This window comes from Ursus arctos, unplaced genomic scaffold (genome assembly GCF_023065955.2).
Source record: "Ursus arctos isolate Adak ecotype North America unplaced genomic scaffold, UrsArc2.0 scaffold_26, whole genome shotgun sequence".
Classification (NCBI taxonomy): Eukaryota; Metazoa; Chordata; class Mammalia; order Carnivora; family Ursidae; genus Ursus; species Ursus arctos.
This window is the reverse complement of record NW_026622941.1, coordinates 41,999,872-42,021,471: the sequence shown is the minus strand read 5'-3', so window position 1 is coordinate 42,021,471 and position 21,600 is coordinate 41,999,872. Positions and strand designations below refer to the sequence as shown.

General features: G+C 59.5%; 1 protein-coding gene across 6 annotated transcripts; it reads right to left on the bottom strand.

Moving 5' to 3' along the window:
* Positions 1 to 326: 326 nt before the first annotated feature.
* Positions 327 to 21,343, bottom strand: NR4A1 (nuclear receptor subfamily 4 group A member 1). 6 transcript variants are annotated; one of them, XM_026501821.4, is made up of 8 exons: positions 21,227 to 21,343; positions 17,185 to 17,306; positions 4,358 to 5,235; positions 3,427 to 3,556; positions 2,976 to 3,127; positions 2,435 to 2,637; positions 2,153 to 2,331; positions 327 to 1,163 (listed from the first exon to the last, which is right to left on the bottom strand). In XM_026501821.4, the coding sequence occupies exons 3-8, from the start codon at positions 5,231 to 5,233 to the stop codon at positions 907 to 909; spliced, it is 1,797 nt and encodes a 598-aa protein (XP_026357606.1). In that variant the 5' UTR covers positions 5,234 to 5,235; positions 17,185 to 17,306; positions 21,227 to 21,343; the 3' UTR covers positions 327 to 906. The 6 variants fall into 6 exon arrangements, with proteins under 6 accessions (XP_026357606.1, XP_044241391.1, XP_026357607.1 ...); XM_044385456.3 differs by lacking the exon at positions 21,227 to 21,343 and having other exon boundaries at positions 17,185 to 17,501; XM_026501822.4 differs by lacking the exons at positions 17,185 to 17,306; positions 21,227 to 21,343 and adding an exon at positions 15,161 to 15,464.
* Positions 21,344 to 21,600: the final 257 nt, after the last annotated feature.

The window sequence follows — 21,600 nt, the reverse complement described above, 5'->3', positions numbered from 1 at the left end:
GGCTCCGAGGAGGAGCCGTGACAGTCGGAGTGGCGCTGCTGTCCCCTCAGCCCCCAGGGCCTCCACCACAGGCTCCCTCCACGAGGCGTGGCTTCATCAGAGGCTTTCCACTCATCTGAAACTAGTCTGAGTGCTAGTGTGCCAACCCCAAGAAGCAGGGGTCAGGCGTGGCTACCTCTCACAGAGGAGTAAACTGAGGCCTGTGAGCTCAGGTTGGTAACATCCGCGATTCATCCAGAGTCGCTTCTGTCTTCAGTAATTACCGGGGTGTGGGGGGGGGGTGCGTGTGGTGGGGAGGAGGGTGTCAGAGACAGACAGGCTCCCGGTTTCAGCTACAGGCCTATTTTTTATTCAATATATTAAATATATTAATCAGAAAAGTCACATACTATAAATCCAGGAAAATACACAAATATAAATGTCAGAATCTGTCATTTGTCTTCTTCCTAGGGTAAGATTATGTACATGTGGAAAGAGGGCGGGAAGAGAGAGCAGGTGCAAGGAGGCGGGAAAGGCTTGCCCGGGCTGGTGGGGGCCGCCCCTCCCTCTCAACCCTCACTCCCATCTCGGCCTCTTCCTTCCTGTATTTACAGCAGCATTTGGCTTATTTACAGCACAGCGGTGTGTGTTAAAAACGGTTTATCTTACAAAAACATGAAGGCTGGGGCTGGGCTGGGGGGTAAGACAAATAGTAGGGGTCACCCCCCCCTTGAATGCATCCTCCCTCCCCCAGGGCGTGAGCTCCCTGCCAACCACCCAGCCCAAGTGGGGGAGGCCGGCCGGTCTGCAGCTCAAGCCCAGGCCGGGGGGTGGGGGTGCTCCGGGGGTCGGTGGGCCGTGGGCTAAAGGCACGTGGGGTGGCGTATGAGCGTGCGTACACGGGGCACGCGTGTTCCTGGGCTGGGGTCAGAAGGGCAGCGTGTCCATAAAGATCTTGTCGACGATGGGTGGAGGGGGCACCAAGTCCTCCAGCTTGAGGTAGAAGATGCGTTGCAGGCCCTGGGTGCATAGGGTCCGCAGCTCGGGCAGCTTGCCCAGCAGGCGGGACAGGCAGCTGGCCGGCTGGGGCTCGCCCGCCACAGCCGAGACGTGCTCCTTCAGGCAGCTGGCGATGCGGTTCTGCAACTCCTCCACCCGCCGAGGCTCCTGCAGCCCGTGCCGGTCTGGGGGGGGGGGGGCAGGGTCAGCCACATGTCTGAGGAGCAGGCCCCCCCAACCCCAGACCCCGCCTCGCCCCACTTGCTCCTGGCCACCCATCCCCCCTCCCCCGGCGCTTTGCAAAAGTGCACACAGGAGCCCATCTTCCAGCCCCACTGGAAGTCTAGTCATTATCCTCCTCTTCCAAATGAGAAACTGAGTCCCAGAGAGGTTAAATGAGTTGCCCAAGGTCACAAAAACGAACTCAATCCCTAACCAGATTTTCTGCTTAGGCCCACAGTTTTCTCCCAGCCAGTTCTGAGACACCCTGGAGCGGAGCAGTGCGTTTTAGAGATTCCAAAACCCACCGCTCTCTCGGCCCAAAGTGCCTCGGATTTTGTCCTATATGGCTGGGTCCTCTGTGAAATTTTAGTGGAAAGGGGGGTGGGGGAAGATTCTGGGGCTTTAAAAAATTTTGTAAAAAAAGAGATCTGAAAACCTCTGCATTTACCCCCAAAAAATCCACCCTGAAGAATGATACCTACAAAAGTACACAACACGTACAGTTACCCTACGCTGTTGGAGACCAGGGGAGCAGTTACCCTTGGGGACACCGAGGGCTGTGAGGGGACAGGAGGCAGGGTTCTGTTTCCCCATCTAGGTGCTGGCTACGGGAGTGTGAGGAGCTTGTGAAAATGTAGCATTTGTGCACTTTCATAATTCGGGAAGATTTTTCAAACCAAACGAGAACCCCAGGCCATAGGCGACACCCACACGGCGTGCATCCTGGAGAGTATGCGATAAGTCACAGACGGCCTTGGGCTTTGCGATCGGATGCGGCGGGGCCTGAACCCCAGCTCTGCGGCCTACCAGCTGCGTCACTCTGAGCACATGCTTGCCCCTCTCTGCCTCGGGACGCCCTCACTTCACAACGTGGGGGCCCGCCAGGTGCCAGATGCCGGTGCACCAAGGGCCAGGTCCTCAAGCCCTCCCCAGGCCCCCAGGGACCGCTCACCTGTGATCAGGACGAGTGCAGAGAGGCAGGCGAAGGCAGGGACGTCGACGACCAAGCCATGCAGGGACCGAGAGAAGGCGAGAATGCTGTCGATCCAGTCGCCGAAGCCGCGGGCGCACTGCAGCCGGTGGAGCACCAGGCCGGAGCAGAAGATGAGCTTCCCCTCGGCCGGCTTCGACCTAGTGCGGAGAAATGCAGAGGTCGGTCGGGGCGGGCGGCTCGAGGGAGGACAGGGCACAGGGGAGGAGAGGAGCCAAGGGACCGCAGACAGCGGCAACTCACCGGTAGGCCAGGCGGAGGATGAAGAGCTCCAGGAAGGCCGACTCCAGCAACAGGTCCTGGTCGCCTGGGGACAGCTCAGCGAAGCCAGGGATCTTCTCAGCCCACTTGCGGATCACCTCCAGGGAACCCGAAAGCAGGTCGTAGAACTGCTGCACGTCCCCGGCATCTTCCTTCCCAAAGTGGGGCAGCACCAGCTCCTGGAACTGAGGGTGGGCCGAGGGGGTCAGCACCCCGCAAAGGGCCCCGCGGCGGGGCCGCCACAGGAGGCCACGTCATGCACTCAGAGGATCTCCAGATGCCGGGGGGCGAAAGAGGGCCTGAGGTTCTGCCCCTGCTCTTGCTCGCCAACCCTTAAATATTCACCCCGGGCCGAGGCTGCTGGGAGGAGCACAATTTTCTGATTGGCTGCCCACCTGACGGGGTACATTCTTCCAGCTGGTCAGCCCAAAAGGGGGCTCCTCTTTTTCCCAGGTGTTGCACTGGGAAGGGGCCTTATCCCATGCGCACAAAGGCACTGAGAGTGGGGTGGGCGGGGCCTCACCTTGGAGTAGTCCAGTTTGGCTGTGCTGGGCCCAGAGTCCAGGTGCGCCCTGACCAGGGAGGTGAGGAGATTGGCAGGAGAGGCATCCGGGGGCTGCTTGGGCTTTGAAGGGAGCCGACCCCGCCGCCCCTTCAGGCTGTCTGTCCGGACAACTGCAGAGAAACGGGCAGGGCTAAGGAAAGGAGGAAGGGGTCCAGGGAAGGGACTCTCAGCCCACGCCGTGTGCGTCAATGCTGCGAAGTACCTCCGAGTCTCAGGACTTGGAGCCCCTGAGACCCTACAGAGAGCACGCCCCACCCATGCGCCAAGCTGGTGGACCAGAGGGGGAGCGGACGTAAGGTCTGCTCCTGCCGTCCACTGCGGCCCACCAGGACAGAGGTCTGGGGGCACTCTGCCTGCCCCACCCCACTCAGGCCGGCCTCTGTCCCACCAGCGCATCGCAGCCACCCACCTTCCTTCACCATGCCTACGGCCAGGCACTTCTGGAAGCGGCAGAACTGGCAGCGGTTTCGCCGCCTCTTGTCCACAGGGCAGTCCTTGTTAGCCAGGCAGATGTACTTGGCGTTTTTCTGTACTGTACGCTGGATGGGGGGGCAACACGGAACAGGCTGTCAGAGTTGGGCGGGGGGGCGGGGGGGCCCAGGGGAGGGGACCGTCCAGATCCTGCTGCCATCACAGACAAAAGCACTCTCTGTTCACAGCTATTTTTTCTAACATTTGGGTGGCAGGGGAGGGAGAGATGGCGGGGGGTGGGGGGGAGGAAAAAGAAAATCTTGGGGACACTGGGGGAGGTTTTTGCCTAAGGAGGGAGACCCCCCAGGACACAAGACTAGGAGCCAGGGGTTCGGGGCTCCCTGGCAGCCCAGATACCTGCACTTCTCAATGTGCCTTCCCTGGGGCAGACAAGAGAGGGCAGAGGAGGGGTGGGGGGTGGGGATGGGAAGCTGAGCAGGCACCCAGAGCTGGGACAAACATACAGCCTGTTCCCCAGTCCGCCCCCAGCCCTCAAGCACCAAGCCCTCTTCCCAGATCCTTTTATCTCACGCCAGGAACATGAGTGCCTGGGGCCCCCTTCCCACCAGGACCTTGAGTTGGGGGAGGACAGGCAGAGGAAAACCAGAGGCTGCCCATTAGCCTGTGCCCTCCTGGGGGCACCCCTGCAGCCCGAAGCCTCGCCCCGTATCTCACCGTCCCTCTACGGGCAGCCCCCTGCCATTTGTGGGTCCCTGGGAGGGTAGGCCACCTGCAGATGCGACCCCTCCCTGAAGGGCAGGACTAGTTGGGAAGAGAACCCCAGGGAGGCTACCACAGAGACGCTGCTGGGCAAAGAGACCAGCCTTGCCCACTTCCCATAAAAAGCCGCACCCAGGGCAGCCCAATACCTTGAAGAAGCCCTTACAGCCCTCGCAGGTGCGGACACCATAATGCTGGCACGAAGCGTTGTCCCCGCACACGGCACAGCGGCCCTCGCTTCCCCCTGGAGCCCCACTCCGGGCCTTGGCCGAGGGCACGGGCGCATCCAGCACCCCTGGGCCCTCGAGGTGTGGAGAAGTGGGAGCCAGGCCTGGGAAAGCCGTTGATATGGAGTAACTCTCTCTCTCCCCCAACTGGCAGGTGGCCTGTGAAGGGAACAGCTTCAAGGGGCTTTGGGCAAGGCTGGGGCTGGGGCCGGTAGGGGGGCTGAAGGAAAAGAAGGCCGGCGGCTGGGGGTGCCCGGAAGCCTTGGGCAATTGCTCTGTCCATGCCCGCAGGCCTTCGTACGTCTGGCTGGGTGAGAAGGGGCCGAATGAGCCATCCCAGGGAGACAGCTGGGGTGGCTGGAAGCTGGGCGTGGACGGCGACGGCGCTGAGCAGGGGCTGCCATAGTAGTCGGAGCCGCTGGAGGACAGGGTCTCATCCAGGGGGGCGCTCAGGGGGCCAGGGTAGCAGCCGTACACCTGGAAGTCCTCAAACTTGAAGGAAGCAGAGGCGGGGGAGGTGGCCGAGGAGGAGGACGTGGAGGAGGCCGAAGAGGAGGCGGAGGAGCACGGCTGGGCTGTTCCCGGCAGCTGGTACAGGAAGGTGTCGAACTCCCCTGCGTAGCCATCCATGAAGGTGCTGAAGCTGGGCAGGGCGGTGGGGGCCGTGGGGGCTGCCTCAGGGCTGGCCAGGTCCATGGTGGGCTTGCCGAGCTCGGGGGTCAGGGGGTCGCTTGCCAGGTGGTCTCGGGGTCCTGGGCTCGGTGCTGGTGTCCCATATTGGGCTTGGATACAGGGCATCTCTGAAGAGGGAGGAGACCAAGATTGGGGGAGTGAGAGTCCGTGAGAGAAGCCTGAAGGCTGACCCCTAAGTATAGGTCCCTGAGCAGCCAGGTGGCAGGGATCCCAGCCAGACACAGGACACTGAGGCGTGAGCACCGTGGCCCACCACGGCACCCAGAAACCCCAGTCCCCAGCCGGAGTACCATTTCAACCTCCATGTCACAAAGCCCCTGGGCAGTGGCCCAGCAAGAGTGGGCTCAGTTGGAAGGCCAGCCACACCCAAGTCAGCCTGGGAACCCTAGGGAAGGCATCCAGCCAGGAGTTCTCTGCTGGAACAGGGGGAAACTGTGTTCCTCCAGCCCCCTGCCCTCCCGCAACGGGTAAGGCATGGGTGGGGGCTGGGAGAAGGGTGGGTGGGAGCAAAGCCTGACTTAGCCCACTCTCGGGGTGCAGATATGATATTTCTCCAACCTGGCCCTTCTGGGAATATTCCCAGGCATGGCCCAGCCTTTGCAAAAACCCGTCTCCTCCTTCCCCCACAGCGCCCGGGATGGACATCCTGAAAATGGAAGAGGAGCCGAGAGTGAAGGCCCAGCTGCCCAAGCAAGAGGCCTAAGTGGCCATGAGTCTGTCCCCATCCCTGCCCCCACTCTACACACTGAACAAAGGCTGAAGCTCCCACGCGCACCCCAGTCCTGCCATATGGGCATGGGCACCCACTCGGCGCTGCCTGGGAGGCTCCCAAAAGCAAAAACGAAGGGAACCTGGGGCCTCCTCAGCAGTCCTCAGCTCCCCAGCTCCCCAGCTCCCCAGGGGATCAAGTAACCGGGCTCCAGACCTTTAAAGGCCGCATGCTGGAGGGAGGCCGAATAGGGGCCAGAAAGAGGACAGGACAGCCCCCCTTGACTTCCAGAAGAATGGACAGTCCCTAAGAAGAATTTCTCTGCTACCCCAAAAGCACTGCGCCTTATTATTTTTATGAGAACTCTCGGAGTCCAGCAGACTTGAGGTGGCTAACACGGGGAGAAGCAGCCTGTTGGTGGGCAGATTGAAGACATCCCGTCCTTGCCTGGGTCCCTCCACTAAGGAGTATCTGTGCCCTGAAGAATCCAGGAGCTCAGGAAAGGAGGGTTGGTCACACTCTCAATCATGAGAAGCCAGAAGGAGCAGACAGCACCATTTAGGGGGGATCCTTAAGTTTGCAGACTGGTCAAAAACGACCATGGAGGAGGCTGTGGGACAGTTCCCCAACCCACATTCATGCCTGGGGTCGGCAGAGCTCTGGCCCTCCCAGTGAGGGAGGGAGGCTGGGTAGGAAAGCAAGCTGGAACAGAGAGTGCCATAATTGAGGGAACAGAGAGAGGGGGCAAAGGCTGGCACCACCTCCTGGCCAAGAGCCCAGGGAGTCCTCTGGTTCTAGACTTTCTCCCACCTCCATGGGCGCTGGACAGGGCAGCTCCACCCCTGGCCTGACACTCCCACAACCAACCCCGACAACGAAGCCCCTTGAAGCACTGGTGCCACCCACCCAGGAGGGCCTGTCCACAGGCATATAGCGCACCTGCGAGAGATAAGAGTGGCCACGTCTCCCTGCCCGATGACAGCCTAGGCAGGGATGGGTTAGGGGTGGAGGAGAGGTGGCAGCCACCTGGAAGAAGGCTGGGTGTTCCAGCCTTATTCAAATCCTGTTTCTCCACTTGGACGTCCCACATCCGGATCAACCCCCATCAACCTATCCCCCTCCACCCCCCTTCAAGCAGGTACTTAACTACACCAGATAGGAACGTACATCTAGCGTCAAGGGGGGGGGGGAGAAGCAGTCCCACAGGGAGGAGGAAGGGGCGGGGTTGAAGGAGGGAGCAGGGAGAATCCGGCTTCAGGCAGGTCCTGGCAACAATGTGGTTTGCACCTGTTACGCTGAACAAGCTTCAGGCTGCACCCTACCTGTATGAGCCAACTGGGACTGGGGGGGAGGGCACAGATGTGACCAGCATGTGGGGCTGGAACAGTGGGGGGGGGGGTATCCTTCAGGTAGTACACCAGAGACTCCAACATAAGCAACTCCTACCCAGGATCCCCAAGGACCAAGATTTCCACATCTCTCTCTCTCCTTCACACACACCCCGCCCCCCCACAGGAGCCCAGCTACAGCTAAAACAATCTTCCCTGGGCTTCCAGAGACCCCGCCCCTAAGAAGACTCGTTTAGTGGAACACAAACAGTACCCCTCCACAGTTCAGCCACCAATGCTGGCCATTTCCTTCAGCAATCCAGAAGTCTCCTAATACAGTTCAGGCAGCAACTTCGGGGATCCTTGCAAACTAAGCCGCAGCCTCTAACGTGTTAAGGAAACAACGAAGGGAATGGGGGAGGAGGCAGACATGCGGGGAGGAAGGAGACCCTTTTGGAAATCCAATCCTGGCAGGAAGGGGTCCGATGGATCCCAGCAGTTAAAGTTCCGTGTATCTTTCCCCCACTGTCCTGAGACCCCATCACCACCTCAGTCCAGGGCGCCCCGTGCCCCTCCGGCACCCTCGGAAACTGAACTACAGGCAGCCTCCTACTGCACAAGTCCCCACTCGTGGTGCCAGCTCTAACCCCCTGCGGCTTCCACCTTGCACAGACACTCCCCCCAATCTACCCCCGCGCCCAGTAGATTGAAGTCCGATCCGGGTCCTCATCCCGCTCCAACCGCTCTCCTCCGACGCCAGAGCTGCACCCTACACCCGCTCTCCTGCACGCTGACCCTACAACATCCTTTCTGCCCGCGCGTACGCCCATCTCCTTCATGCAACACCCCTAAAAACCAAAGCAGAGAGCGCTGCTGTGATGCACGCTCCCCCCCCCCGGGGGGGCACCTACCTGGCCGGCTCCTGCTCCCCCTGCCCGGGACCGGCACCCCGAGTCGCAGTCTGGTCCCGCGTGCGTTCCCCCGGTACTGCACAGTCCCCCAAGTTCCGCAGCCTCTGCCACTGGGGCTCCCCGGCCCAGCCCGACCCTCCTCTTAAGCGCTCCGTGACGCACGGGGAGGGGCGGGGGCGCCACTGACGCACGCGGCCCGGCGAGCTTTGGCCATACAAGGGCGCGGGGGGCGGCGCGGTTCCGGCGGGAGGCGGCCAGGGGGAGGCGCGGGACGGGGAGCCCGAGGGGGCGGGGCGAGAGGGGGCCTGGAATGTCTGCGCGCGTGACGCACGCGGGGTTCCATTGACGCAGGGAGCGCGGATTGTTTGATCTATAAATAGTCCCCTCGCGCCCGCCGCGCCGGCTAAAAATAGCAGCTCGCGGACTCCCGAGGCTCCCCCCCGCCCGACCCAGGACCCGGCCCGGGGCCCCCAGGTCCGAAATAACCGGCCTGGAGGGCCAGAGCCTGAGAAGGGGGCGCTCTAGAGCCGCGGCCGCGGGGCTTCCCCGGACTAGGATCTCCAGCCCCCGGCTGCTCTGGGGAGCCACGGCCGCGCCCGCTCCCTGCGGCTCCCTCTGCGCCCGGCTCCGCCTGTGCACCCTCCCAGCCCTTCCTGGGGCCCTGGGGGGTCGCTCTCTGCCGCTGCTGGGCTGCCAGGGCAGGCCTCGGGCCGGGGCGGGCAACTCGGGGACACACCCGGGACAACCTGCACCCCCACTTCAGCCCCAGGCGCAGCCAGTGCACTTGACTCGTCTTCCCCAGCAGAGTCACTGTTTGAGAGACTGGCGCAGGAACTTCATCCTCCTCCCGCCCCCCCACCTCGCCCCGGTCCCTGTTGGTTTCTGCCCCCTACTCTCCCAATGCAAAGTACCTTTCCAGGGCAGGGGTTTGCCAGGCCGAAGATGGGCCAATGGGCTCCGCTCCACACGCTGAACTTGATTTCTTCCCAGTCCCTTAGAGGGTGGGTGCACTATAGCTGGGAAATTACCGAATTTCAGAACCGGGTGGAGCCTGAGAAATCTTGTCAAATTTGTGCCGACTCTTCCCCATTTTATAAATAAACAAGCTCAAAGAAATAATGGCACTCGCTCAAGGTCACACAGCGAGGTGGTGGGACACTGGGTGGAACCCGGGACCTCTGATTGCATCTGCAGGGGATCTTCTCACGCCCTCCCCTGTCCGTGACTCCTACCTCACCTCCAGCACCTGTGGAGAGAGCAGCTCTGACCTGTCCCGTGGAGCAAGAAGGGACGGAGAGGGGTGTGTCGGGGCACAAACCACGCGGCAGCCCACCTAGAACTTTCCCTGATCTGGCTGTCACTCCACCACCCCCCGCTCTACCCCAAACTCGGGGAGCCAGCACTTGCTAGGTAAGAGGGGAAGTAGCGCTAATGTTTACAAAGAGGAGAGACGCCCCCCAACACTGGGGTCCCACCCAGCCCCCTTCTCCCCTATGAGTCAGCTGGAAGGGCTTCTGCTTGCACTGCGCCTGCTCTGGTGGCCCCACTCTCACCTCATCTGGTCACCCGACAGCACTTCCCCCTACCCTTGAGGCACTTCCTGTTCCTCACTTCCACTCTTACCTCCCATCTCAGGTCCCCCACAGCCTTGTCTTCAGCCCCCATTTCTGCCCACTCAAAGGTCCTGCCCGCATCTCAAACTTCCTCCGTTGCAGGCAGAGCTTGTCATCATCGTACTCCCTGCCCACCACCCCATCTCCGCTCCTGATGCCCCACAAGCAACTTCTCTTTTTTTTTTCTTGAAATTCTATTTTGGAAGATCTCTTGGACCCCTATTCCTACTGCCAACCACAGCCCACGCCTCACCGGTGCATGAAGACAGCAGACCAGCTGAGCGAGGCCAGTGACCTCCACTTCTCCTTGCCCACACCCAATAAGGAACCTGACCCTTAACCAGCTTGTCTCCTCTTTCCAAATCCCCTGCCCACCAGTGGAGTAGTCTTCATGCAACACCAATCTCACTGGGTGATCTGGTCAGAACTTGCCATAGCTCCCCCACTTCAGCATAAGTCTCACTGTGGACAGGTCTTTAGAGAGCTCTGGTTTTTCCCGAACCATCTTTCAAAGACCCTCCAAGGCCACCCCGGGAAAAGTGAAGCATGGGCAGAATAACGCAATGGGACCTATGCAAGATCTCCACTTCACAAGTTTTGTTTTCCTTTGTGTTGGGCTTTTGCATAGATTCTGCCTGGAAAAGAGATTCCACGCACAAAAAAAGAAAAAAACAAAAAGGCTTTAAAACTGCTACTATGGGGCGCACCTGGGTGGCTCAGTCGGTTAAGCGTTCGACTCTTGATTTCAGCTCAGGTCAGGATCTCAGGGTCCTGAGATGGAGCCCTGTGGTGGGCTCCACACTCAGTGGGGAGTCTGCTTCTCTTTCTCCCCCTCTCCTCTGCCCCTCCCCCTGCTTGTGCTCCCTCTCTCTCTAAAAGAAATACATCTTTTTAAAAAATAGGCATTTAAAGAAAAGTAATAAAAAAGATAAAACTGCCGATAGAATTCACGTCCTCCCATTTTGCAGATTAGGACCCAAGGGTTCCCAGAGGAACCTTGCTCAGAAGTGCACAGCAAGTCTGGGCTGGTGAAGCTAGCCCCAGCCACATCATGGGCTGGCTTCCCACCTAGCCTGTCACCCCACCCTGGAATGCCTCCCTCCACCCCAGCAGTGCCTTCCTCAAAAGTAATTAATTAATTAATGTCAGCAAAACATGATTAGCCAAGTCCACGCTCCCTCCATCCTGCCCCAGCCTACCGGGGTATTAGCTGAAGGTTGATCTCAGTCTGTGTGCAAGCCCAGCCGTTACCAGTTCTTTGAGAGCGGAGCCGGCCTTGAGCCCTGGTGGCCCCCTGTCCTCCCTGCCACTCTCCATTTGTAAAAAGCAACACAGATCTTTCCTACCTTCCCACAGGACCAGCCCAGCCAGGAGCCCCAGGGAACTAAGTGTGGTGGGGAGCTGCCCAAGGCCCTGGTCTAAATCTCCGAATCTCAGCATTAGCCTCCAGATGGGAGCCTGCAGCCCAGGCCCCATCTCGCCAGGATACTGCAGGTCTGGCGGCTGCTTTCTCCCTGCCACAAAGGCAGAGGGAGGCGAAGACAACCACATCCGCCATTTGGCCATGTTTCTGGTGGCAGGGACGCTACAGGGTCTGTATACGCTGCGCTCTGAAAATAAGTAAATAAGGAGAAAAAAGGCAGGGTCCCCCTGTGGGAGCACAGCCACGGCCACCCATTCAGGCACCCATGTGGAGCACCTACCTTATGGCAGAGGGGAGAGAGGGAAGAGGGGCTTTGGGACCCCCTGGTGTCATCCCTGCTGGCCAGAGGCCTTCCACGGTGTCCTGGGGCTCTGAGGAGAGCGGAATCTGGCTAAGGTGGAACTCTGGGGAAAGGCACAATGAATGCAGACCCTGGGAGGCCTAGAGCATAAGCTGGTCCCAAGCTCCTAAGGGATCTTCAAGTCCAACCCTCAAGAGCAAGGTCAGAGTGAACAGCCCCTTGTGGGGGGAGGTGTGGGGTGGGAGGGGACAGGTAATGATGAAGGAGGTAATGATGGGAGGGATATCCAAAACTAGAGGGAGGACCAGAAGGTAAGGCGGGGCCACGATACCACAAGAAGCGCAGGGAGGGAAGATGTAGTGTTGGAGATGAGACGACAGTCCACACCAGGCTCCCAGAGCACAGCCTGGCCCAGTGCACCCGTCTACCTTCATTACCCCCGGCTCCCCACTGCTCCCATAAGAGGACCTTGGGCGAGACTTTCCACCCTTCCGGGGGCAGAGAGACCCCCTTCCTCCCTTCTGCTCTAATGCTGCCCATCCTCCAAGACTTCAGGCCATACCCCTCCCCCAGCCTAACTCTTAATCATAAGCACCTTCTCGCAAGTGAGGGGAGCTATAGGGAGTACCAATCAAGGGTCAGACGTTAGTCCACAGCATTTCGTGTGGATTCTTCCACTAAACGCTCCCCTCAACCTTCCCCGTTTAGAATTGTGACCCAAATTTGATAAACGAGGAAATGGAGGCTCGGGGGCAGGACTCAAATGCAGGTCCCCTAACTCCCAGGTCTGTGCGGCACCCATGGCCCCCACTGTGGACTGCAGACTGGGCTTCTGGCCTGCTGGGCCTTGGTTCTTCTAAATGTACCGTAGAACCAGGTATGTGCACGCACGCATACGTGTGTACACACACACACACACACACACACACACACACACACACACGGCCTGTAAACTGAAAACAGCAGTGCCTGTGAGGGGGTCTTGGGTGGGACTGGAAGCATCCCAGTTTCCAACCTGGACAACGATCAGCCAGGTGTGTTCACCCTGGAAACGTCATCACACTATACTCAAGATTTCACACCTACGATTTGTGTACTTTTCTCTATGTATGTTATTATTTTCAAAAACAAAAGTTTCTTAAAAAATAGCCACGCCTAAACGGGAGAGACGTATTTATTCACATGGACGCAGATGCTGCTGGAATTCATCGAGTACAGATTCATTCAAGTGTGTGTTGCTGAAATCAGAGAACAGTGCCTGTTTCCCATTATGTATTTGTTTTAGCGACACACGCAGAGCACAGCTACGGTTAGGAGAGGCTGCGCTATCTCTCGGTAGAAAGGGGTCTTCACACAGGATGTTTTCTGTCAACGCTGCATGTTTTCGGAAGCACTCACTAGGCCCCTGCCCCCCGCCCCCCGAGTCAGAGCTTATGGGGCCCAGGGACTTATGTGCTGACTCATCCCTCCTTCAGCTCTGTGTGAACGTGAGGGCAAGCCCCCCCCCCACGTCCCCGACCTCGGCAGGCGGGGCCTTCATGCATCTTCAATACTAACTAGCCCGGGGCAGGCCCCAAATGGGCAGCCAATGTCCACCATCGTTCACCAGCCAAGAGGGTGGGTGTGGATTTGGGTAAATGGGGGATGTAGGAAGTAGAAATGCACAGCCCCTTTCCCACACTGCCCCCCCCCTTGGGCTGCGCCTCCCCCAGCAGAGGGCAGGAACTTGCCCTACTTTCACCGAGACCATCCCCACCCACAGGGCTCCACACCCTTCCCGCGTGGTGGGCAGAAGGAGTGAGCTTTGCCTCCTCCCGCTGAGAAGTGGCCACGGGAGCTTCCCCTCCTCAGCCCCAGGCCCTATCGCCAGCCCTGACCCGGCCACTTCCTCTTCCTGCCTTGGCAGTGGGTAGGGGGATTTATGCTGTGGGCAAGGAAGCAGTACGTACTGCCCCAGGGGGCTTCCTGTGCACAGCTCTGGCAACTGGGGATGTAGGGTCAGGACCAGGCTTCTGGCTCTGATCTCGCCCAGGCCCTGCCACGACCACACACGTTGTCACCTCCTTGACAACAGACTCCCTAGGATGTGGGCAGGTAAGCCACTGCCCCCTGCCTCTCACCCCAACCCCAGCAAGGACAAAAGATGGAAGAGCTCCTAGAGCCTTCTTTGACCAGGAGCCTGTAAGCCTGGTGTGTGACCTGGGGCTAGTCCCTTGCCCTCTCCGAGACGGTTCCTCGTCTGCCCAGTGCAGACCTCACACTCCCGGGGCTGTGTGAATTCAACAGGTTAAGGGAAGGGGGAGGCTCACCAGTGAAATGGAGCCCTGCCTGGGAAGCTGAACTCTAGGGACCTGCAGCAGGACCCTGGGGCAGAGAGGGCGGGCAGGGAAAGGAGATACCAGGGTCTTCAGCTAGACTGGAGGGCCAGCACCCCCTTCGTCAAGAACTGGAGAACAGTAACCCCATCCACACCTCTTCCCCCTCCAGGGCTGAGTGGAAGGAAATGAGAGTGTGCCCAGAGACGTGGCTCCACCCAGCACTGGGAAAATTCCAGACTCTGTATATGCAGCAAGTGCTCAATTAATACTCCGGAGAAAGCTTGTGAGTTAAGGAGGCCAGGCCTCTCTCCACTGAGGCTGTCTTTAGTCCAGGGATTTCTCTACCCTCCACTCCCTCTCAGGTTAGGAAGAATGAACAGACAGCACGAAAGAGTAAGATCAGACTTCGGGAAGAAGGGCCAGACGGTGCTAGAGAAACACAGACAAGATCACGGAGTGCCTTTGGGAAAGGTCGGCCTACGCCATGTTTGCACCCTCCTCAAACCTCCTTCCGTGCCCCCCAGTCTGCTCAGCTCCTGGCCAGCTCCTCTCCTCCACCCTTGGAGGGCCTCCCACCACCTTGCAGAACATCACCACCCACCAAATTCTCCTGCCCCTGCCCAAGGTCTCCACCCAGCCTCCTTGGGCAAAATTTCAAATTCCAAAATAAAAACCCTCTGATAACGAGCCCCAGCCGGAAAGACTGATGCATTTTCCTATTGTTAAAGTATTTTTAGTCACAGGCTCTGGATTCATTTAGAGACTCACGTTCAGAAAAGGGAAAAAAAAATTTTTTTTTGAGAACTGAGAAGGAGAGCACAAGAGCCTCCCACGTAAGGAGCTGCCACTTATTCCATGCCGGGCTGCAGCCCCTGGCCCGGGGCCCGGGAAGCGTGTTTGTGGCAAGATGGTTGGTGGACTTGCCAGACCTCGCTCCAGCCCTGCTTTGCAGGCACCAAGACCAGCTGGGAAGCCAGGCAAGGAGAGCAGGGCAGGGGCTGAGGGCTCAGGGAAGCCAAGTACCCGAGTCCCAACCAGCTGGGGGGTCAGGGACCTTACTCGGGGATCTATGCAGAGGCCCCCCCAGCTCACTCCAGCGTCCCTCCCCAGCCCGAGCAGACCAGTGCCTCACCCAGGCCGGGTCAACAGAAGAGAAGGACGGAGAGTGTGGTGGAAATCTCCAAGGAAGGAGAGCAATGGCAGCACCTGTCTCTTCCCACGTCTCCCAGCTCTTGACCACGGCGAGCCACCAAATGTGACTCCCACCACCTCCCAACTCAGGTCAAGCTTCACTCTCACTCCTCGGGAAGGTCAGCCAGCCCTGTTTCCTCCTCCGCCCCCCTCCTCTCAAGGCCAAAGATGGTCACGATGGAAAAAGATCCAAACGGCCCAGCTCCCATGCCTCAGTTTCCCCATCCCTAAGACTCACCAGCTATCTCTTCACGATCTGCTTAGACTCTCAGAGATCCTGGACAACTGCACCAGGCGAGAATCCTGGGGTTGTTCAGGGGCTCTTCCTGGCAGCCTCAGGGAGCCCTGCGGGAAGAGACGGGACTGCCCGGTCAGCCCGGCCCGCCCGGCCAAGGCTATGCACCAGCTGAGCGGACTTAGGACGTGGACCTGTCTCCAAGCCAGCATGTCCTCCTCTGTTTATATAGCCGAAACCAGAGCCGGCCTCTGGGGACGGAGGGAGCTGCCTCGGGGCCCTCTTGGCTGAGGCCTGACTTTGGCCCAGGTCAGCAAGAGCCCAAAATAGTCAGCTGACGGGAGCCCCGGCGTGAGCGTGACCCTGGGCCCGTGCCCAGGCCTGGCAGACGGGTGCCCACGTCACAAGACCAGCAGCTCTAGCGCTCACGGGGCCCCGGCTGGCAGCCCCTCGGGGTGGCCTTGGCAGTGGGTATGGCATGAGAGTTCCACCCAGGCACCACCATCACCCGGACAACGAGGTGAACACAAGGAATTCTGCCCATGGGGGCCACTCTGTACACAGAGGGGAAGGCTGGGCGCTCAGGAGGCAGTCTGAGCTGACGGTAGAGGTGGGGGCCAGGTTGGGGGAAGCCATCTGGCTCGCTGCTGTCATCTTCACTCACGTGCCTCCCAAGTCCAAATCCCCGGCCGACCAGGGACACCTGCCTCTCCCACTTACAGTAATTCCTCTCCCTGCCCCCAGCCCAAGGTTGGTGGAACGGAGCCTGCTGCCAGCGGGCGGCCAGGTGCACACCCAGCCCAGCCCCTGGAACAGGAGGCCCTGCTTCCCTGGGCTTCCCCCCCTTCCACCCAGGCTCACAGTGGCCACCCCGTCCTCCCCCATTGCAGCCACCTCCCTGGGACTCCCTGTGCCCTGAACACCCACTCCACATGAGGCAACAGTGGCTGGGGGGCTGGGGGAGATACTGAGACAGCTCCGCCTTCATCCAGGGATCCCTCAAGGCCTGAAGGGGGCTGTGGCTCGGAGACAGCCCTCCGTTCTGGGACAGGAAGAAGGCAATCACAGGTCCCTGGCCACGTGCCAGGTTGAACTCCAGCTCTCTCAGGTAAACATGGTAACCAGGACTGGGGTGCCCTTGGCCCCATCCTAGTATCTGAGATCCCACGGGAAAGACCTGGTGGAAATTCCATTCCTACACTCCACCCCTCACGCCCAGGTCTGCCTGTACCTTCTCCAGAAGCCTCCTCAGGCAAGGAAGGTAAGTCCTCCACGAGCCGACCAGGCCTCCAGAGACCTTGATTCTCAGCTTGGCTCTACACGCCCTCACTGTAGGGTCTTGCAAAAAGTCACTTCTCCCCTCTGTAACTCAGTTTCTTCACCCATAAGAGAAGAAAGTGAACTAGATGGCCTAGAGTCCCTCTGGCCATCGCCACAAGTCTGAGATTTTCCCCCTCAGGGACGTTGGATGAATCATGGAGGGTCTATCACTGCCCTTGGTCAGCGAGATCTTCCCCATACAGACCCATCATAGTAGGAAGTGGTGGTCATCGCCCTTTTAGGGGGGAGATAATCCCAGCCTTCCCTCCATGCTCTCCCTTGGTGCATGCCCTAGAAGCAAGCCAACTTCCCATGCCCTGGGCCTGCCCCACCACACTCCCAGCCTGCCTTGAGCTACCCAGCCCCACCCATCAGAACCAGGCACACGCTGCCCTGGTAACAGCAGTCTTTCACTCACATCCCTGCCCCTCTCCTCCCACACCAGCCCATGCCGCCCAGGCCCAGAGCCCCCCAGCCTATCCTGCTAAGAAAGCCAGGCTTCCCCCTTCCCCACCCCATTACTCCCGTCACTGAAGAAATCAGTTCTCCCCAAGTTGAGCAGCATCTCGCCTGCCACCTCTGCAGGGCTTCCCCCTCCATCCCCCAAACCACATCCGCTTAGGGCAGCTCCACACCCACCTCTGCCCCCCAGCCCCACCTGCTTGAAGGCCCCAGAGGAGTACAAAGGACAACAGTAGAGCACTCACCAGTCTGGATGAACTAACAGACCTCGGACAACAGTCAACCATCCCTTGGGCCTCCAGGGCCAGGCAGAAGGAGCTGGGACACCAAAGAGGGACCAGGGCTGGCTTCTGTCCATGGTGGAAGCCTACAGAGGGGGAATCAGTGTGAGTGAGGAGGAACCAGCCAGCCGGGACATTCCCTGGAGGCAGCACAGCCAGGAAACACAGGAGTAAGAACAGGGGCAGGACCCAGGCCATGAGAGGCGATAAGCCAGCCCAAGGACTTCCCTGGGCTGGGCAGCAGAACCTGGGGGCACACAGAACCCCAGGCAAACAGCTCTGGGGGATGTGGGACGTGACCAGGAACTGCTGACAGTTATCTGGGCCATCTCAGGGCCATGGAGACACATGCCAGCATCCAGCCCCTCAGCCTCCTGCCCCACTCCTGGGTTGGGGTTGGCGGGGGGGGGGGGGGGGGGCGGGGGCGGCTTCAGTCCAGCACTTGGCCCTTTTGTAGGCAGAGAAAAGGGAGCTACTCTGAGGACAGGGCAGGATACCCCTCTCTCCTTAGAGGGCTCTAACTTGGCCCTAAAGCCTCGGAGGACCCCATGGGGCAGGGGCTCAATCACCCCATCTCCAGGCAGCCCAGCATTCTAAGCAGAGCAACGGTGACTCCCAGGAAATATTCTGTGAAGGTGCTCCAGTCCCACAAATGCGAAGACCCAGCTTGAAGCAAAGTGGTTAAGGGCACAGACGCTGGATCCCAGATGCCTGCGTTCAAATCCTGGCTCTGTCACTTGTCATCTTGGGCAAGTTACAAAATCTCTCTGTGCCTCAAGTTCCTCCACTGTGAAAATAACAATCTGTAATTGACATCTCTGAAATTAACAACCACGGGGCTATGGTGGGGCTTAAAATGAGTTCATACGGGTAAAGGACATAGAACAGTGCCAGGTACACATATGATAGCCCTATCATTATTAGGAGAAATTAAATGAGGACACATCAGAGCCGGCCCCAGACCCTGGTTTTCATCCCAACCCACTTCTGGGCAGCTGGCCTCTACTTCCGGAGCCAACTGTGAGCACCACCCTTCCAGCCTTGTTAAGCTCTCGCCCGTCCTCTCACCGATGCCAAAGCCTCCTTGAGCCAAGGTACTCCAGACCCCACATCTCTTCTTCCCTTTTTCCACCTCTCGACTGAGCCCCAGAGTGAAAGCAGGACCAGGTGCCCTTCAGGCAAGATGAGGCGTGGGAAAAGAGAAGTAGATGTTCCCATGCTGGGAGGTAGAGGGAGTAAGGAGGAGAAGGGCCCCAGAGGGTGGGTGATGTGCTTCCTTGCCCTCTTGACCTCTGCCCCAGGGTCCACAGGCTAAAGGGAGCTACTCTGGACCATGGTACCCAGATTCTCCTCTTACACAGCCACCAACACTCCCATGCTCCTGTGGATGTAATGGAGAGCAGAGGGTGAAGGTGGCAGGAAAAAAAAGGGAGGGGAGAAGTCTAGAACACCTGGAGGGCTTCTAGCCCCTAATAGAAGGCAAAATCAGGCTTCAGACCTGCCCTAGCCCACGGGCTACACCTGCTTCCCAGAATGACACTGTCATCTTCCCATACCCCGGAAACAGATCTGCAGTAAGGCCCCAGGGCTCCCCTCCACAGCCTTCCCTTTTCTCTCTACCAGTCCACAACTGAGGAGGAAGGGCAGGAAGGGCCAACACCTCCCACCACAGTCAGGTCTGCCCTGAGCACCCAGGTCTTCCCCACGCACCTTCCCAGATCTCTGAGAATAGGCGCCAGAGTCGGGGACCCAGGTCACGCCCTGAAAGTGCTTCATAACATCTTAGAGCGAATATCTGATCCCATCTCCCGTCGCAGATCAAAATCCCGTCCACGAGTGTTGACTGAGGGCCTAACGTGAGCCAGGCAGTGAGCCCCGAACAACAGGAGATCCGAGAAGGAGCAAACCTACATTTCTGGGCCCCAGGACACTACGGTGTGGGAATGAACCAAGGTCAATTACACTCAGCCCTGTGCAGAGGGCGAACCCAGGGCCGAGGGGGCTTGGAAGAGAAGAGTCTGATGCCCCCTAAATGGCGTGGGAGCCTCAGGCCAGACCTCAAGACCCAGCTCTCGCTCCCCCTTCCTTGCTGTGCTCCAAGCACCTGGGCTTGCTTTCCCCAGTCAGGCCTTTGCTTTGGCTATTCTCTCTACCAAGAAAGTCATTGCCCGGTACGTCTGTATGGTTAGCTTCTTCTCAACGATCAGGTTTCCAGCCCCATTCCACCTCCCCGGAGAGCCCCCACGCCCACCCCCACACATTAACCTATTTTAATACAAATAGGTTCAGCTATTCACCCATCTGTCTCAATCGCAGCAGTCTTCGGTCTCCCAGAGCTCAGCACTAGTCGGTACTCAGGAAGTATTTGAGGGATGTGGAGAAGAGGACTCGCACATGCCTGCCTCAGAACTGGGCCGAGAGAACCAGCCAGCTGCTTGGAAGGCGGTGGGGAGAACGCTGGAGCTAAGGAGCTGTCCTTTCCATGGTCGGCCAGATGCAAAGACTGACCGTCCCTCCCTACTCTGAGCTACAGCCCTGGCTCCAGGAGCCCCAGGCCTGGATCCCAGCTCTGCCCGGGCCCACAGGAAACCTCTTCCCCTCCTTTCTCCCCTTCCTATCAAGTATGTCTTCTCTTAACTAAACTCCTCCTCGCCACAGGACATGGCTGTCCGACCCTCTCCGGCCCTGGCGCCCTCCTGGATGTCAGCCCTGCGTTCGGCTAAGTCCCCACCCGGAAATGGGCATATTACGAGTATGAACAATAATAACAGCAGATGATATTGAACACCACGTGTTAGATACTTTACTAGGCACTTGACAGGCACTTTCTCATTTCAGCCTCACAACACCATGAGGAAGCGATTACTATAATGAACATTTTACCAATGGGGAAACTAAGGCACAGAAATGCTAAGCAACTTGCTGAAGGTCACACAGCTAGGAAGTGGCAAAGCCGGGATTAGGACCCAGGGAGCCCAACCAGGGAGCCAGGGGCCAGGCATCCATCTTCCCCTCCTTGGACTCCTCTAGTGGGGAGAGGTCTCAGATCGCACGGAGCAGTTTGGCAACTAACACCAGAAAGCAAGTGGGAAGCTCCGGGCCTGGGTGTGCCTTAGAGCCAGGCACTAGGCCTGAACCCCTCAGCTCATTTTCTTCACTCCAACACAGGTCCCAACATCTGTAATCGGTCACATTCATCTCGTTCATCTTGGTCCATCCTTCTGCCTGGCTGCCATCATTTGGAATCTTGATTTTATCCTCTTGTACACCTGTCATTCCCCCTGGCTCTAGGCCTTTACAAAGAGTCTGCCGGCTTCCCTTTTAAGCCTTCATTCAAGTCACTGATCTAAACATTCACTTGCAGTGGGTGTAGGACCATGGTTGCAGCCGCCACTGAAGCCCCCGTCCAGGCTGTTATCAGCCCCCTAATCCATCAGCACCTCTTGGGCACAACTGTTGGGGAGACACCTACCTCTGCCCAGCCTTCCTTTTCCCGGCATGCCCGAACACTAACTAGCCCCCAATCCAAATTAATGCTTCACTGCAAACCACTGTAAATGCCGCTCCTGCAGCGTTTCTAATCCCAGGTCCGTTCCCGACGCTGTAAGACCCTCTCCGGGCTCGATTTCCTCACTCAATCCCACGAAGGGGTTGCACCGGGCAAGTCTGGTCCCTCCCCTCCCGAACTCCTGGAACCCATTCCCTGCAGCCGGCGGGGAAATGGAAGGAATTTCTCCGGCCTGGCCACCTCCAGCGCCCCTCGCGGGCCAAACCCCACCCTTGGCGGGCCGGGGAGAGAAAGCCTTGGCCGCCGCACTCGGGGGCTGACTCTGAGCGAGGAGGTTCCTCTGGGAATCCAGTCCTTCCCAACCTCCCCATAGCCCCGAACCCCAGCAGGACTCCCATTGTGGTTCCCGGCCCACTCCATTGCCTACGCGGAGACCCCGTTCTTCCCGGGCCTCTCCCGGGGACCCCCTCCCCTCCCCTCCCCACCCGGCCCCCTCACCTGGCCCGCCGAGCTCTGCTCGCCTCTGCACCCCCGCCTTCCGGGGTCGCGCACCAGCCGGCGGGGAGCTGCTCCGCACCGCAGGGGCGCCCATGCCGGGAGGCCAGGGGTCTCGGGCGCCGTGCGGGGGCCCCCACCAGTTCCGCCGCCGCCGCGCGCTCCTGCAGCCGCGCCGCCGCGGCTCCGAGCCCCCCACCCCGGGAAGCCCCCCGCCCCGCAGTTCCGGCCGCGGCCGCGCCCCCCGCCCCCGCAGCCCGCGGCCGCCAGCGCCGCCGTCCCAGCCCCGGGCGCGCCTCCCCCGGTGGGCGGGCGGGGACCGTGACGCGCGCCCATTGACGTCTCCGGAATCCCGGCGGCGGCGGCCGACGCAGCCT